At 41.6% G+C, this 17354-nt stretch overlaps 1 protein-coding gene across 1 annotated transcript in view; it reads left to right on the forward strand.

The window, feature by feature from the left end:
- CTNND2 (catenin delta 2) overlaps positions 1-17354 on the forward strand; it is a 427936-nt gene that overhangs the window by 45041 nt on the left and 365541 nt on the right. Inside the window, exon 5 of the mRNA XM_024767199.1 lies at positions 8884-9078. Within this exon, the coding sequence (XP_024622967.1) occupies positions 8884-9078 (195 nt within the window). The remainder of the gene's footprint in view (positions 1-8883; positions 9079-17354) is intronic.

The raw sequence follows: 17354 nt of genomic DNA on the forward strand, positions 1-17354 counted from the left end.
AAAGGTGAGGTAAAGTGTCGTAATTACAATAAGTTGTATTGGAAACTTTATCAAGAAAATTACAGAAGCAAATGCTTCTGCGTTTATTCATTGTCAGAGACCGTGTGAGTGTTCAAGTTCTTCGTGATAGCAGCAAAGCTGTATTACGTTGGCAAAATATAGGAAAAAGCTAGGATTTATGAAAAAGATGGAACAGGAGGACATTTTTTGCTTTCCAAAACAGACTTATCATAGAATCATTTTATATCATCAGATGGCATGTTTGTTACATTGAAGTTATTAAGCTTCAGTACAATTTTACCACTGAATACAAATGAATTAATAATCTCCCTTCCAAACAAATATGGCTCGTAGCCTATAGTATAGGAAATGTGTCCATATATTTTAACATTTATAACAATATGAGATAAGATGTCAAACTAATTCAATGAATGATGATCATTTGCAAATGAAATTTAGTGCATGGACTTGACTCAAGATACACAGGAAATATTTGAGGGTCCTTTAAATACTGAAATTAATATGTGAATTGGCATAGGAGTAGGAAGTAGATTTTGGAATTTTGATTTGTGTCAAAAAGCAAAAAGCAAGAATACATCAAGTAAGTATCATGGTGAGCATTTCTTACATCTAAGGTGTAATATTTGCATCTCTTGGCAATTTACTTAGAACCCATTTATGATATTAAAAAGTTAACCAAAATTATGTGACCTTTTGTATTTCTGAAAGTGCTTTTGCTGAGGTCATTTTTCTCCCAGGAGTTTAATGATAACAAATATCAAGCCAGACTTTTTAAGAAGTTCAAAGTCCACAAAATACCTAGTTCAAAGCCATAAAGTCTCACAGAGGGAAGGCGTTCTGCCTACACAGGCCATGCTGCTTGGCCACGTCGCCTAGTGATGCCAACATATCTGCAGGGAACATACCCTGAAATCAGAGCATTCAGCAAGGAAGAGGTGCAGTGGGGATTTGCGAGGGGAAATCTGCTTTTATTCCAGGCTCTATGTGTCTCTATAAAAGTCCTATTTTGCCCTTCAAAGATGTGGTTTCACTAATAAATAGCAATGCATGAGCTGATTGCACACAGAATTTTTTTTTAAAAAACCCTGAATTCTTAGATTTTACTTTGGACTTTACTTCATAGCACAAGAAGGTTATAGCTCTTCTTCTGAAGACAGCTCTTTATCTCAGAAATGAAAGTACTCAGCTCTGCCACCTGGTCACAAACTCATCGAGTCAGCTTGCTCTGGTCCACTGACCGGTATGTCATTTAGGTTCTTCCATTTCTTTGCAAATGAGTATGTGAAACTGGCTCCCAAATTTGAAGAGAACAGGTCAATGGCAGCGTGTCCTTAAGAACCTAATATTGATATTTCCAAATGAAAACCTGCAAACATTGTTTCTTTGCAAAAGCGAGTGAATTCACATTGAATTAGAGAGCCAGAAATTGTATAGTATAGAAATAAGAGAATGTGAATGGGTCCCAGTGAAAAACAGAATGAATTTGTTTCGTTCTGTTCAGTAAAGTAATTGGCATAATGTGGTAGTAAATGATATTATTTGAAGAAACCAAGAAATGGTAAATTGAGGGTTGTAACACATTAGATACTGATTTTTTTCGGATATGCCTGTCTCCTCTCTCTTTGATTTATCTGGGACAGGGAGGCTGTCAGGGTGATTCCTGTAGTAGAGTGATGAGGCATATGGGGTGCCCATTAAATGCACCTCGCCGCTCCACGCTTAGATGGACTGAGTTGGGATCTTTTGGGGGTTGTGTTCGGGAATCAGTGCTTCAAAGTCTCGCAGATGATTCTGCAAGGAAGAAATGAAGATTTGAGAACTAATCATATTCTAAGGAATGAAAATTCAAATGCAAATATATGTATGTATGTATGTGTGTGTATATATATGTATGTATGTGTGTATACATACACACACACACACACACACACATATATATATATGTATTTGAGCTGAATCTTTGGTCATGCAGTTCTCATGAGTTCCTTATGTGTGATCTCCTGTTGAATATTTCAAATCCTTTTGCTGAAAATGTGGTTACTGTGATTGTGAAATTGTGAGTTAAAAAATATCTGTTCAGTTTTTATAATCAGTTGTGGTATGAACTTATAAAGAGTTCGTATACTAACTGGCATTTCTTTTAAAAGACAATATGGTGGTCACTTCTGTAAGTATTCTGAATTGACTCTCCGACAGAGGGCCTTTGCTCTCACTTCTGATCCCCTCTATCTGAGAAACACATGGATCTCCCTCCAGCATGGCTCCCTTAAGTAGTCTGCTGCTGAAATGTCAGATCCTCATAAAGAACTTTCTTGACTACCACATGAAAACAGTATACCCTCCGACACTGTCTACCCTCCCCACCCTCCTTTATTTTCCTTCAGTACCTTTATCTCTAAATGTGATGACTGATTTATTTTCAAGGCCAGGGACCTTGTGAGGCTTAAGCATCATGGTGTCCAAAACTCCTAGAAGTTGCTCACTCAGTAAATATGTGTTAAATGAGTGAACGTATCAATCAATATGGATTAACTGGCACGGGTGAACGCTCTAGGTAAAATCTAGCAAGTAGAAATTTATTTGCAAATCAGTCTAGAAGTGTTTTCTATTGCTGGTCAAATGGAACAGAGCCTGTTGGATTCTCTCTCTGTGGGGTGGAGGCGTGAGACGAGCAAGGCAGTGAGGATACTTTGCCCTTTCAGCTTTGTAATTATTTTCCATGTCAAGAACTCCCTGCAGGTCCATCGCTGGCTTCCTTCTGGATCAGCAGATGTTTGCTATCTTCGCTCAGCAAGTTTAATTTATGCCATATCCCTTTCTAAAAAGGATTTCACCTTCTCTTGGTTTTTTCAATATTTCTTTCCCTTTGAACTTCATTCATTCCTTCATTCTTTACAATTATCCATTAAAAAGCAACATTAATTTTTTAAGAAAAAATAAAACCTTAAAATTTACATTTTCCAATAATATTTCACAAAATTATCAGCTTTTTTTCCATTTATAATATTTCACAATTAAATCTCTTAAGTTGTTTTTGATATTTTGATAGTTTAAATTACAGTGTTTGATTGTGTTTTAGAATCAAAAGATGTATTTTGATTTATTATTTGTTATTTTGAGATAACAATTTCTTGATTCTAAGATCGAGTGACGTGAGAATACCTATGTTTACGCTGCTTTATCAATTGCAGAGCCCTTCACACAGATTTCTCTGACCTTGATCCTCCCACAATGCCATGTCATACAAACACAAACTATTATTTGTATTTTTACACTAGAGGTACCAGGGCTCAGAGAGGTTCAATGACTTGCCTTGATTTGCCCAGCTGGTTAAACACAGATCTGGAGCCCAAATCATGTCTCCCTATTTCAATTTGTTTGGGAAAAAAATGACACAAGAAAAGAGCAGTAGAATTACTACTTTAGATGCTATTTGAGTTTACTTCAAACTGTTGGACATTATACGTCTGTGCTCCTAAGGCCCCCTTTTGTGTGCAGAATTGGAGGGGCAGCCATGCTTTCAAGCTTCTGTTCCCCGAAAACTGGGTTCACTTCTTGGTGGGCGTTGAGCCAATAGCCACAACCAAGCCAAAGAGCAGGGAGAGGAAAGATTTATTACTTGCAGCGAATAAGGAGAACACAGGGGATCTTTGCCAAAGCAGAGTCTCCCCAAACAGCAAAATTGGGGACGTTTTAAGCTAAGGGTCCATGCATATTCATGAGGGGGCTTGAGCAGAGGAGAATTCAGCATAGAATTGGGGCACAGGTTGACAGAGGCCAAGCTTTAGCTGATTGAAGTCAGGAAGGTCAGCATCATCCTTCCATCCTCTACCGGGAGTGAGGGTTTTAGTTTCTGCAGAACTCAAAGGTCTATTGTTATGTATATCCCTTAAGGAACCAGGACCCTGCCCCAAGGCTGCACTGTTGTTTCTTGAATGCTCCTCCCTTGTTTCTGCATCCCCTCCCTTAAGATCACTAATAACTGAGATCTGTTCAAGGGCAAGCACTGTAGCCAGGCGTAGATCACAAAATGGCTTAGACCAAAATGGGTTCTCCTCTGTCAAGAAAGCCATTCTTGGTTCTCTTTCTCCAGGGACTCCCTAACCTACCTGCTTACACTTCTGTGTAGGAGTTGCTCTTGTAAGTGGTGGTGCTGGAGTGAAGGTACCTACAGAGCCCCAGGGGATGTCCCAGGTCTAGGGCCCCTCTACTCCCCAGGGTCCAGTCTGCCCTCTGAGCCCCTGGAGCCCATATCTCCATCTGTTACCCAATGCAAGTTCCTGTGCCCGACGCACAGTGAGACAAACCCAAACGTCAATGACTGGATCAGAGAAAGGTTTATGGCAGGGCCAAGGCCAAGCAAGGAGAATGGGTGGCTTGTGCTCAAGATACCCCGAACTCCCTGAAGGGTTTCAGCATTTTTAAAGCCAGGTGAGGGAGGGGTCACTGTGATTGTGCACAGTTCTCTGATTGGTTGATGGTGACGTAACAGGAAACATTATCAATCCTTAGGCATCTGTAGGTCTCGGGGCTCACGGTCATCCAGTAGTTAATTTCTTCTATTTGGTGGTGGTTTTAGCATCTGTAAAACAACTCAGGAAGCGTACATCAGATACTGTTATCAAGGTACTTCAGAGAGGAGCTACAGCAGAGGACATGGGGGGAGGGGTCTGTCCCAGGAAGACCCCCTAGGGTCCTGCTGGGTTACACATCTCTGCCACAGAACTGAACCTTTCCTCTCACCTCCCATTACCAGCACCACAGCTGAGTGGCCAGGAGTGACCTGTTCTGAGCCATCTGAACATCCTTCCAAGTCAGCCCTAGCTGCAGTGGGCCAGTGACTGAGGTCCTAGGACACATGGTAGCTCTTGTGCAGCAAATGTCTCAAGCCTGTTCCTACATCAATTTGCAGGTTCTTCCCAGTCCTCCAGGGCTCCTGGACCTGCAGGAGGGCCTGGCCTGCACAGAGCACCCATGTGGTTCTTACACTACCCTTCAGCCCTCCTGGATCACAACCTCTCTTAGCCTGTAAGCTGAGCATTCATGCTTCAGATGTGAGTCTTAAAACCCATTGATTTCAGAAACATACTATATATATGAACACTGCCAGGGCCTGGGCTCTCTAGACCCAAACTTTGTCTTCTGAGGAGGAGAAGTAGGACGAGTAAAAGCATATGATAGCATTGAAAGGTTAACATTGGATGCTGTAAGCGTTGTGGCAGAAATTGGTCATAAAGTCTGGACACAGGTATTATACTTACATGACTTGGGTCTGCAATGGCAGGGGACCAGTTGATGCGGTTGGGCTGGTCCATGGGGTCTGCTTTCCCTTTTCTCTTGGACCCATCCATGTTTCCATTGCCCTTTGTCACACTGCTGTTCTGAGCCCTCAGCTTGGTCCAGGTGAGGCTCTCAGAATTGTTCTCCACCAACATAATTGACCTGGACATCTGTGACATTTTAATGAAGTCAGAGTTTCTCCAGCAATTTTTCTTGTTAACATTGTTCCAGTTTCTGGCAAAGATGCAGATGTTTACTAGTGGTGTTTTGAGTCCAGTGTTAACGCTGAGAACTCACTGTCAAATAGAACTAGATGGTAAAAGAAAATTACTACTAAAGAAAAGCGTATTTTCTTTTTTTTTCTTGTTTTTAAATTGGAGTATAGTTGCTTTACAACGTTGTGTTAGTGTCTGCTGTGCAGCAAAGTGAATCAGCCACATGTATACATATATCCCCTCTTCCTTGGATTTCCTTCCCATTTAGGTCACCACAGGCACTGAGTAGAGTTCCCTGTGTTATACAGTCAGTTCTCATTAGTTATCTGTTTTATACATAGTAATGGATATATGTCAATCCCAGTCTCCCAATTCATCCCACCCCCAACTTCCCCCCTTGGTGTCCATATGTTTGTTCTCTACGTCTGTGTCTCTACTTCTGCTTTGCAAATAAGTTCATCTATACCATTTTTTTAGATTCTACATATATGTGTTAATATACGATATTTGCTTTTCTCTTTCTGACTTACTTCATTCTGTATGACAGTATCTAGGTCCATCCACGTCTCTTCAAAGGGCACAATTTCATTCCTTTTTATGGCTGAGTTATATTCTATTATATATATACACCACATCTTCTTTATCCATTCCTCTGTTGATGGACATTTAGGTTGCTTCCATGTCCTGGCTATTGTAAATAGTGCTGCAATGAACACTGGGGTGCGTGTATCAAGAAAAGTGTATTTTCGTTGAATCAGCAAATGTATACACCATCTCATGAAATTTTGGAGCCTATTTGGAGAAGAGGTTGTATGAGATTATTTTTTTCTTGAAATTGCCCAAAATAAAACAGGCCTTGTTAGTAGGGGCCTGATATGTTCTTTCTTGCAAGAGTGGTAGAGGGCATGAATTCCAGAAGTTGCACTTTTAGCCTTTAATTCCTTGCCCCTCTTTTTTCTCCTAGTTCTGTCTCTCTTCCCATTAACTGTGCCCACCCAGCCACGAGCAACTAAACCTGACCACAGTGGATAAAAGAAGTGCAAACAATGCTTGGTTTAAAATGCCTTAGCTCTATGCATAATGCTTAAATATGCAAAGGTATTTTGTACAAGTGTCTCCACAGGGAAATACTGTGAACTTACAGTTCTGTCAAAAGCATGCTAATAAAAAAGTGTAGTATACTCTTCAAATATTTAATAATTGTACTATTGCATTTTTCTGAATACCAGCACATAGAAATTCTGATATCCACAGAGGTAGGCTTTATCTTAAGATTCTTGCTCCTTGGCCATTAATTTCTGATTTATGATACTAATAAAAATTTCCTAATGCCCAGTAAATGCTTATAAAAAGAGGATTTTCACACATACCCTCAGCTCATGTCGCCACTTAAAAGATCAGCAGGTCCTTTTACTGTTCATTGTTGGATATTTTTAGCTGCTTAGAACCAAGGAATGGTGATAAAGTTACATCTCTAAATCTACCAGGGATGGATAACTTTTATTTAACTATATGACATTTGGATGTAATGACTGTTTCCTTGTTTTTTACACTTGTAAGTCCTTGGCAATATTATCAAAACCTTCAGAGGTAGAAAGAACTGACAGCAGGAACTCAAGGCGTATCGTACTTAAATAGATTCCTGGAAGATATAAGCATGTGATAATATTCAGTGTGATGTTGGCATTTGATAAATCAGATGCAATGAACCTAATTATGTAAAACAGTTATTTTGAATCTATCACTCATCTGAACGCTCTCTAAATCAGAACTTATTTAATTACTAGCAAAGGGAAAGGTAAGGAACTTGCCCACTTGATTCCCTTCCCTTCCTCAAAGCATTCAGTGTTTGTTATCCAGACTGAATTCATAGAAGTCTTAGCACTGCCCCCACTCCTTCAGAATTGCTCTATTCTGTTGATTTAAATATAAAGCAGCCTGTGTAAAATAAACCAGTAAAACATTTATCTGTTGGCAATTTCAAAACTTTTGCATGGCTTTGTCCTCAAATATACTAGACAAGAATATCAAAATCTTTGGGGTTAGATCATTCTGAGGAAGCAGCCCAATCACTGAGCACTGAAGATGTTGGCTTTAAGGTGGCCACCGGTGAAGGCCGGAAAGCAACAGGACAGAGGGAGAAGTGTCCACAAACACTACCAAAATCAAGGAATTGCAACTCCCTCTAACTTTAAGCTGGAATGGAGGGCTCCCAGTTGGGACGATTCAAAGGCAGTTGACAGTTAAATCCCAGCGTGCCATGCGGGTTATTAGCGTTGGAGAGTTAGCTGAAGGGTCTTTGCTAAAATCATCTGTAGCCTTGTTTGGGTTTTGTGTGTGTCCTGTACTCACCATTGTTAGATAACCGTCTCTCCTTGATGCCCCTTCACTGTCCCTAGATGTCCTCCACTCCATCTGTCCCCATGGAGAGGATTCTCCTGGCATGTCTACTCCTGTGACTCTGGCTTTCCCTCGGACGAAATATTCGCTGTCAGTCAACATCTTCTTTTTCGTGTGTCAACTCAAGCTCTTAACCCTCATGAGAGTGTTTCCTCTTGCGCAGAGATTCCCTGTCCCACAGCACTGCTTCAAAGCCACACCTCTCCCTATACAGTGCAAGAAAGAAAAGAAAAAAAAAAAAGACACAAATAAGGATTTACGACCACTACAGGCAAATGCTATGTAGCCTCGATTTATAAATTAAACCAGTTTGTGGCAACCATTTGAACTGTTTCAGAGGAAGGTAGACTAAACGCAGATCCTTCCATTTGGAGGGTAAGAGTAAAGGAAAACGTAACTTGAAAACCTTTTTCTTTAAAATCTGCTTCTCTCAGGGAGTTAGACTACTGTAAGTCCGAACATTTTGGTTCATTCATTGTCCAGGGAAAAACTGCTGATGAGAGAACAAATTCTGGTCCATTTTTCAGGAACAACATCAAGATGGCTTGCCACCACGGCTTATGCATTTGCTCATCGTTTTAAATAAGAATGCCTGTCGTAAAATTTCAGGTGCAAGGACTAAGGGATAATAAGAGTTTTTTAGGTTTGACTTCAGTCTGACTGATCTCTTTAATGAGGAAACCTGTTACATTCGTTAGGCTGGGAAAGATGCTGTTTCACTGGCCCTGTTCAATGGGCATTTATCTCAGAATCATTATCATCCTTATACAGAGATCAGGTTTGGGCGCAAAGCAAGGCAGCTGGGTGATGCAGATAAGCTGATCAGCTTAACCTCTTCCTGCCGTTCATCTGATTTTGTGCAGAGTTCAACATTCCTGCCCCCCCCAGATTCAAATATGTCTTGGTTAAAACAAGTTCTGTTTGAATGTCGGTTGGGTCTTACTGTCTCCTTGTCCATTCCTTTCAGCTGGGTCCCGGGCCTCATACAGCAGCCAGCACGGCCACCTGGGCCCGGAGCTGCGAGCCCTGCAGTCCCCAGAGCACCACATAGACCCCATCTATGAAGACCGCGTCTATCAGAAGCCCCCCATGAGGAGTCTCAGCCAGAGCCAGGGGGACCCTCTGCCGCCAGCACACACGGGCACGTACCGCACGAGCACAGGTGTGTATTCAGGACCCCAGTGGGGGACCTGTCCACAGAGGGCGGGCCTGTCCACAGAGGGTGGGCCTGTCCACAGAGGGGCGGGCCTGTCCACAGAGGGGTGGGCCTGTCCACAGAGGGCGGGCCTGTCCACAGAGGGTGGGCCTGTCCACAGAGGGGCGGGCCTGTCCAGTTTTTTTTTAATGACACAGTCTACCTGTTTGGCAAGCTTGGTGGGAAGGAAGCATATTTACTAAAAAATGTAGCATATTTTGTAAAGCCAACTGAGAATTTATTTCATGCACACTATTAGGTTGAATCCTATGAAATTATTTCTGAAAAGTCAGTTATTGGCAATTGCATATGGTTCGTTCAACTGTATAGCTTTCCTGGATTAAATATATATTTTAACTTGACACAGCCTTAGGCCATGTGAAGAAGGACAAGTGTTTTCCAGAACATGAAGCCATTTGCAAAATAACTGGTCAAATGTCATGATTAAATGTGCTAGAGCATACTTATCTTAACTGTAAAATCAATATCATTAAGAAGATACTGAGAATTGCACTTCCTCTAAAGCCTCCCATGGCTAAGTTAGCTTAGAAAACATTATACTGCCGGTTTGCAGACAGTAGAGCTGTCTCCTTCATTTCTAATGATACACATTATCATCCCGGGCAGGGGCCGAGGTATGGGGATGTGGAAGCTCTGGTCCAGGCCTTGGCACCGGGCACTTCATCTTCAGACTGTTGTAACTTCCAGTTCCCAAGAAGTAGATCATAGCAATTTTGTTAAACTTCATTGTGATACTAACTTATATGTTTTGAAATCCAGGCAAGCTACGTTGCTTTTCTAGCTGATTATTGATATTTACATTTCAGTATTTCACTGCATCATAGGAAGAAAAGCACAAAATACTCCTTGATTTTACTCTTGACGTTATAAATGCCATCCAGTGTTAATAGTACATATCTTAGTTTAGGTAGAAAGAATACCCATTTATTCTTCTGTCAGAGTTTCTCTCACCTTCAGCCTGCTAAATCTACTCCAGTCTGAGGCTGGGCTATTTTAACATTTAGCTTGTTGCATATTATTAACTAGGGTAATTTTATTTCCACCCACTCCTTATAAAAGACAAAGATAACAATCTCGGTGACATTCAATATCTAACTTGAAGAAAAACTGACAACAAAAGGGATTATGTTGATTCTCTGTTCCATATTCATAGGCTTTTAGAATTAGCTCTCGTTGATAAACTTCAGGAGGTTTAATGAAAAATTAGCTACAATAGGAAAAAAAATATTTCATTCATCGATCTCAAATTAAGGAACAGGACTGATGTTCACACTTAACAACAACAAAAAAAAACAATGACGACAACAAAAGTAGTGTTTTCTCTAAGCCAAGGGTTGGCAAACGATGGCTCACAGTCTAAATCCAGCTCGTCACCTGTGGTAGTAGTACTTGCGTGTTAAAAACGATTATCACATTTTTAAATGGTTTGCAGTCAAAAGATGGATAATATTTGGGGATATGTAAAAGTCATATGAAATCCAAATTGCGGAGTCCATAAACATTTATTGGAATACAGCCCCACCCTTTTGTTTCCAGATCATCTGTAGTTGCTGTCACCCTGCAGCAGCCCAGTTGAATAGTGACAGAGACCATATGGTTGGTTAAGCTGAGAATACTTACTTACTGGCACTTTACAGAAGTTTGCTGACCCCCATTCTAAGCCATCAGTGGAGAACCAGGCTGAATGAATAAATGAGTGTTTTTCTCCTATCTCTCCTGTGAGAGAAGGCAGGAGTGTCCTCTGAGTGCTTCAGAGGGGACAGTCTGTTTGTCCAGCCCTTTCCCACTAATAGTAACCTCTGTCCTGGCTGAGATCTGTTGAGGTGTGCCATCCAGATGCCCAAGACACCCTTCCTGCCCGCATCTTTGAACTTGAGGCACTTTTGAGGAAATATGCTGATTTCCACAACACTATGGAAATTTACAGAAGTCCATGAGTGGTCTCTTGGGGACAGGTGGGGAGAAGCCACCTCTCCAGCTCCTAAGCATAAAGCCACAAGCCCTCTCTCCCTCACCCCTGCTCAGGTTACTCCCTATTTCTATCCTGAATTCATTTCAAGTCCTTACCCTTTCCCAGCTAACGCTGCACCTCCAGGAACTGTCTCTATCAGAACCCACATGTTTGAGAAAATGCTTTTAATACGGGTATATATCTCTCACTTATAAATTGCATACATATTATACAATAGTATTAAATTATATCTAGTAAAGGCAAGATTAAACTTCAATAAAGAAACATTTTAAGATTGCTTTCCCAGGAATTCCCTGGCGGTCCAGTGGTTAGGACACCATGCTCTCACTGTCGGGGGCCCCGGTTCGATCCCTGATCGGGGAACTAAGATCCCACAAGCCGTGCGGTGCAACCAAAAAAATAAAGTAAAAAAATAAAAGATTGCTTTTCTATAACCAGAGGGTTATTTTTCACATCCTCTGTGCTATACACACCCCACACTTCGTGCCACCACTGGTACAGACTTTTAAGAAGCGTCCAGAGTCAGAGCAAATACCCTAATTCCTTGGGAGAAGAGGACAGGTTCTTACGAGGCCTGTTAGACCTGAACTGTTCCGGGGTCACTGGCTTTTGGCTCAGATGGGTGGCCAAGGCAGCTCTTCAGCCTTACCTCTCTGCTGTGAAGTAAGGCCACTGGCCGGAGGTCCTTCAGTTCCATCTGTAGAGCATTTCCAGAGGATACTTCCAGGAGAGTGGGGCAGGGGAATTGAAGGCCACCTGCTGCTCTTGAGGGAATCCCCACTTGGGAGTGAAGTCAAGTGTATTGGCCTTAACAATTTGGCAATTACTAGGTGGTGCCATAGCATCAAGCAGGTGAGACAGGATGACAAAGCATATAACATGTCTGCCACTTTCAGCCATGGTTCTCAATGCTTTGAACGTATTTACTAATCCTCAGAACCGCCCTATGAAAGAGATGCTATTTTGATGCTCACTTTACGAATCAGAATACTGAGGCACAGAGATGTTGAGTAATCTGCCCAAGGTCACACAGGTGGTATGGAGCCAGTCTTTAAAGCTTCACACCCAGGCAGTTTTGCCCTGGGACCTGGGCTCTTAACAGTCATCTTGGTTGACCCTGCATTTGTAAAAATCATCATTCAAAAACAAAATAAAGGGCTTCTCTGTTGGCACAGTGGTTGAGAGTCAGCCTGCCGATGCAGGGGACACGGGTTCGTGCCCCGGTCCGGGAGGATCCCACATGCCACAGAGCGGCTGGGCCCGTGAGCCATGGCCGCTGAGCCTGCGCGTCCGGAGCCTGTGCTCCACAACGGGAGAGGCCACAGCAGTGAGAGGCCCGCGTACTGCAAAAATAAATAAATAACTATAAAAATAAATATATACCCATTTTCATCTAGAGAGCGTGAGGATTTCCTGTGTCCTGTGTTGAAAACAAAGCACGTGCTCGATGGGCTTCAGGTCCAAAGAAGCTTAAACCAACTTTGTCTTCACACATGCTCATTTTAGTTTCAGAGAAGGACCTAAAATAGGACAAAATAACTGGTAAAGGAAGGTAATATATTAAAGGCTAAATGAATATTCCAGACAAAAATGAAGACAGAGTATTAAGAAAAGCACCAAAAAAATAGAACATATTCAAAATTAAGCAAGCAGGATCATTACAAAAGAGAAAAGGACATCCCTCAACTGGTGACACTGGACTCAGAGGCTCAAAAGTAACTCCTTTGAAAGGTCAGCCATTCAAATTAGTTTCTTGGATGCCTGACTCACTTGCTTAGATTTGGCACAAATTCAACTAAACTGAAATAATTTTACTTACTAATATGTATTTTCCTCTCACAGGAAAAACTGGGAAAAAACACTCCCCTCCTCTTTATACAATTGCAAAATTAAAATGACCTTAACTGTAAAAAAAAAAAAGCACAGAACAACATACTGTCGTTTCTTTCCTAGATAACATGTAACTCAAGATTGCACTATATACGATTCCTGCCGCTCTCCCAGGTCATCCTTTAGTTTCTCAGCAGGGAGTGGGGCTGTGGAATAGTACCCACTCTTGGTCGCTCAGTGCTTCAGCTCTGCTTCCACCTGCCTCAGGGTCCCGGGCATTATCTCCCGTGGCCACTCTTCTCTCCCATCCCTGTTCAGGCCCATGCTGACCCCATCCCTGGGCCTCCCTTTCCAAACACCACTAAGGCCATCCTGAGTTATAGATTGTGCTAGAGCTGAGAGACACACTGAGATGACTATACCGAGAAGAGCAGGGAACAGCTGTAGTCCTCGAAGATGAGACAGATTGAAGCTCCCTAAACTTCCCCTCCAAAGGCGATTTCTCAGTTATCTTCTCCCCCTATACCCAACCTACCGCCATCTTTTTTCCATCCCTCCGTCTTGGCCGCCATAGTTACCCTCTCACCCTTGTTACTTTATTATGAAGACTGACTTAGATCCCGATTCAGACAAGAAGCACAGTCTACCTTTGGGTGTTCAAAAAGGTCCTCGAGCCTTTCCCAAACCAAAAAGCTTCCTAACCATAATGTCAGAGCCTTACGTACATGCATTTGTATACATTTGTGTGCGTGTTAGAGAATCTGGGTTGACAAATCCCACTTCTCCCCTCTCCCACTCCAGGGTGGTGGATGGTAAAACATACAACAGGGTTCACAACTCAGACACAAGAAATCAATCGGATTTTATTCAGCTGGGCCAGCACTCTGTGGGCCATGGCTGTGTCAGGGAGCATCGTCTGAAGAGGGTCTTCTGCCTGCACCCCAGACCTAGCTCTGACCCTTCCTGCTTGGGCACCCCAGCCAGTGCTGGACAATGTCAACTGAAAAAAAAAAAGGCACAACGTGAGAGGTGTGAGTTGTTTTATTTGGGGCAAAATGAGGACTATAGCCTGGGAGACAGCATCTCAGATAGCTCTGAGGAACTGGTCCAAAGAGGTAGGGGGGAAGGTCAGTATAGATGTGATTTTGGTGAAGGGGGAATACATGCAATCAAGCACATATTTTTTGCAGAAGGTTTCTGCTAGTCACCAGGAGCAGACGTCACCGTTAATGATTTTAGTGCTTTTCTAGATATGAGGAGATGCAGGAAGTGGGCTCATAAAATCTTCCCCTGAAAGTATCTAACTACCTGAAGACCTGTTCTGCCAGTTTTACCCAGAGCACAGAGGGCAGCATTCCTCATCTCCACCCCGAACTCCTTTCAGGGGGTGTTGAAGGTCAGCGGTCGCAGCAGCTTGTGATTTCATCCCTGTAGAGGCAGGTGGCAAGTACCAGCTTTTAGTTGGCAACAAGAACCACAGACCTTTTCCCCCACTCTGTCCCAGCAGAAGGGAGCAGGCTTGGAGGATGACCACCCCAGCCTCCCTGGGCCCAGCTGTGACTTTGTAGGGTGGCAGAGACAGTAGAGAAGCTGCCCCTAGGGGCACCAGGACAGGACTGAGACAGGAGCCAGCATGGTGGCCCCAGATATCTAGCAGCATGAGAGAACATAAAAGGGTCACTTCCTGAATCCGTAGTGGTCGCCACTCAACAGGGCTCCCCAGAGGGGACCCTCTTATCAGATGCATCCGTGCTGTCTCCCTGCGCAAGGAGACAGGATGCTGTGGCTGCAGCAGAAGACCAGGCCACTGAGCAGTGAGTGGGGCAGTAGAGCTAATATCCCCACCTGCTCTTCCAGGACAATCCACCCAACGTCTGAGTCTTTACTTCTTGCACAATGAAAATTTAAAGAGGCACACTTTTAATCTGGGCGTCGGTTTAAATAGAATATACCTTTTGTCCGGGATAAGCCTTGTCCAAACAGAGCTTATATAATAAGGAACACGGCCAGACAAAGAACGTGTGACTCTCATGGATTTGCTCATGCTAAAGTCTATCAAGATGACACAGATTTTTATTTCAAGCTCAAACGTATCAATGACTGTCAACTTAGGAGTCCTTTGATGAACGTAAATACTTGACTCTGACAACCCCCCAAACACATCTTTCTAAACTAGCAAAAATGGCCAACATCGGCTGGGTTGATAGTCACATGCATTTCCTTTCGAATAAATGTGATCCTGAGTGGAGAAAACAAGCTTTCTGTGATGAATGTGTCAGCTTCTAATAAAGAATGAATTAGCGTAGGTACGCTGCAAGAAAAAAACCTGCTAAATATCCTTAGGAGGTTGACAAATATTGCAACATAACAAGAAATAAGAATGGGATGAAAATATTTGCGCATATGGAGAAAGCATTTTTTAAAAAACTTAACTTTCTGCAGTAAGAGTCAATACTTCGTAAAGTTATAGAGGGATGACATAGAACCTTCACATTCATAAAATTTTATTGCTATTCTTCAATAAAATATAAATAACATTTTCAATGAAATTCATCTTTTGAGTCCACAAAAGATGTAATATTAACAGTTTATTACTTATTAAAGGCTGTTACTTCAAATTGTAAAAATGATTGCTTCCCACTGGAGTAAGTCAAATTAGATCCTCCGTAACCTCTTAGTTAAAATTTTTACCTCTTTTAAATCTAAAATGTCAGGGGCGCATGATTACCCAACTGGAAATTTTTAATGAGCCCAGTGATAAATATCATCTTAAAACCAAGAAGAGCTTCCAGATGCTTACCTATATCAATTCACCTAAAATGGTGTAAATACAAAGTAATTACGGCTGAAGGAGAACAGAGTGTTTGCTGGTGGAACAGTCGATAAAATTTAGAAACAGCAACATCAACACCAGTAATCAACCTCAACACTAATAATAAGCCTGCATTAAATGCCTCCCCCCCACAAAAATAATGACATATGAAGTTAAAAGATTATGTTAAATTTACCCTTGAATATTTTTCCATTGAGCTCAGCTTGGATCAACCTGTGCAGAGTGCAGAAAATTGGAAGACATGTATAATTCAGTTCTAGATGATAATACTATTGAGAATATAGTGGATTGGGTGGTGAAGGTTCCTCATCCCTGAAATGATAGAGTTGTTATTATTTAAGTAATAACTTTAAAGGTATATAGGCCATGTTTTTGGACCCATTGTCACCTAAGCCATTTTTATTTTCTGAGCTTGCAGAAGGAATGCTATTTAATCAGCTTATTGTTTGCTTACTTTGTATTTTATAACATGTGTAAAAGTATTTTATGTTTTCATATCTCTCTATGTACAAATATATATAAAAGCAAAGATAAATAATATGAAAACAAAAATAAATGTTTTTTCTTTCTTCTGTTGAACCCTACTTTATATTCCATCTCCCAAGTTTCTTCATGTGCCAGAGTCTTGTATTTTATTCTGTTCTCCTTTTTTTCCATTGTCAGTAAATAATGCATGTAACCATCTATCCTCATCAAAATAGAATGTTTGCTTTTATTAAAAAGGATCTCCCTTCCCTTCTTTCAAACAAAATACAACACATAAAACATCTATTTTTTTTCCCCCTTTACGCACTAGACCTTTATTTGTGTAGCTCTTCGGAAAACAGATAATTTCACGAGCAGCGTGAAAAGGCGAAGTATCAGGTCAACTGCTGAAGAGGCTACTTTTAAACTCTCCCCAAGGAGACCAGCAGTGTGATTCATTGAGTTGGAAGAGCTTATTGAGGGGAGAAGGGGCTGTTTGCAGAGCAGGTGAGAAGAGAGAGGAGTGTTTACAGAGCTGATAAAGCACCTTTTACTTCAAATGTTTGCCATAAGAAAGTTCAGTTGAATAGAGTAATCCTCCAAGGTGGGTGATTTGGTCAACTGAGCTCTAAAACTCAAATGAGAGAAAACGTAGGCCATAACGTCATTTCGGGTTCCTCCGTACCATCTTATAAACAACCCGAACGTACTTTTTGGCCAACCGAGTATAACAGGACAGAAATTAAGGGAAAATTTGTGTTAAAGAAAAGTCTTTTAATCGTGTGAGCGGTATCGGCTTATCTGTATTAATAGAGAGCCACAGTCTGCATCAAACACACCGCAGTCTGAACAGACAAGGCAAAAAGGGAGAAATCAGTTTTAACGTGTTGAAATCAGTCTTTTACCTCATGCTTAAAAAAACAGAAAGTATTACATCGTTACATTACCGATGGCTAGTTTGAGATCTCTTCGTTTCTCATGCATTTTCTTCTATATGATCATATAACCTACCCTTTAAAATAGTGTATTTTTCTCCCCATTTGTATTGCTACTTTGCATTATTTTCCTTGCATTGATCAGTCTCTAATTTATTTGAATTTGACAGTATCAATTTGAGTTCTA

Source organism: Neophocaena asiaeorientalis, unplaced genomic scaffold, assembly GCF_003031525.2.
Source record: "Neophocaena asiaeorientalis asiaeorientalis breed wild unplaced genomic scaffold, Neophocaena_asiaeorientalis_V1.1 scaffold112, whole genome shotgun sequence".
In the NCBI taxonomy this organism is placed as follows: domain Eukaryota; kingdom Metazoa; phylum Chordata; class Mammalia; order Artiodactyla; family Phocoenidae; genus Neophocaena; species Neophocaena asiaeorientalis.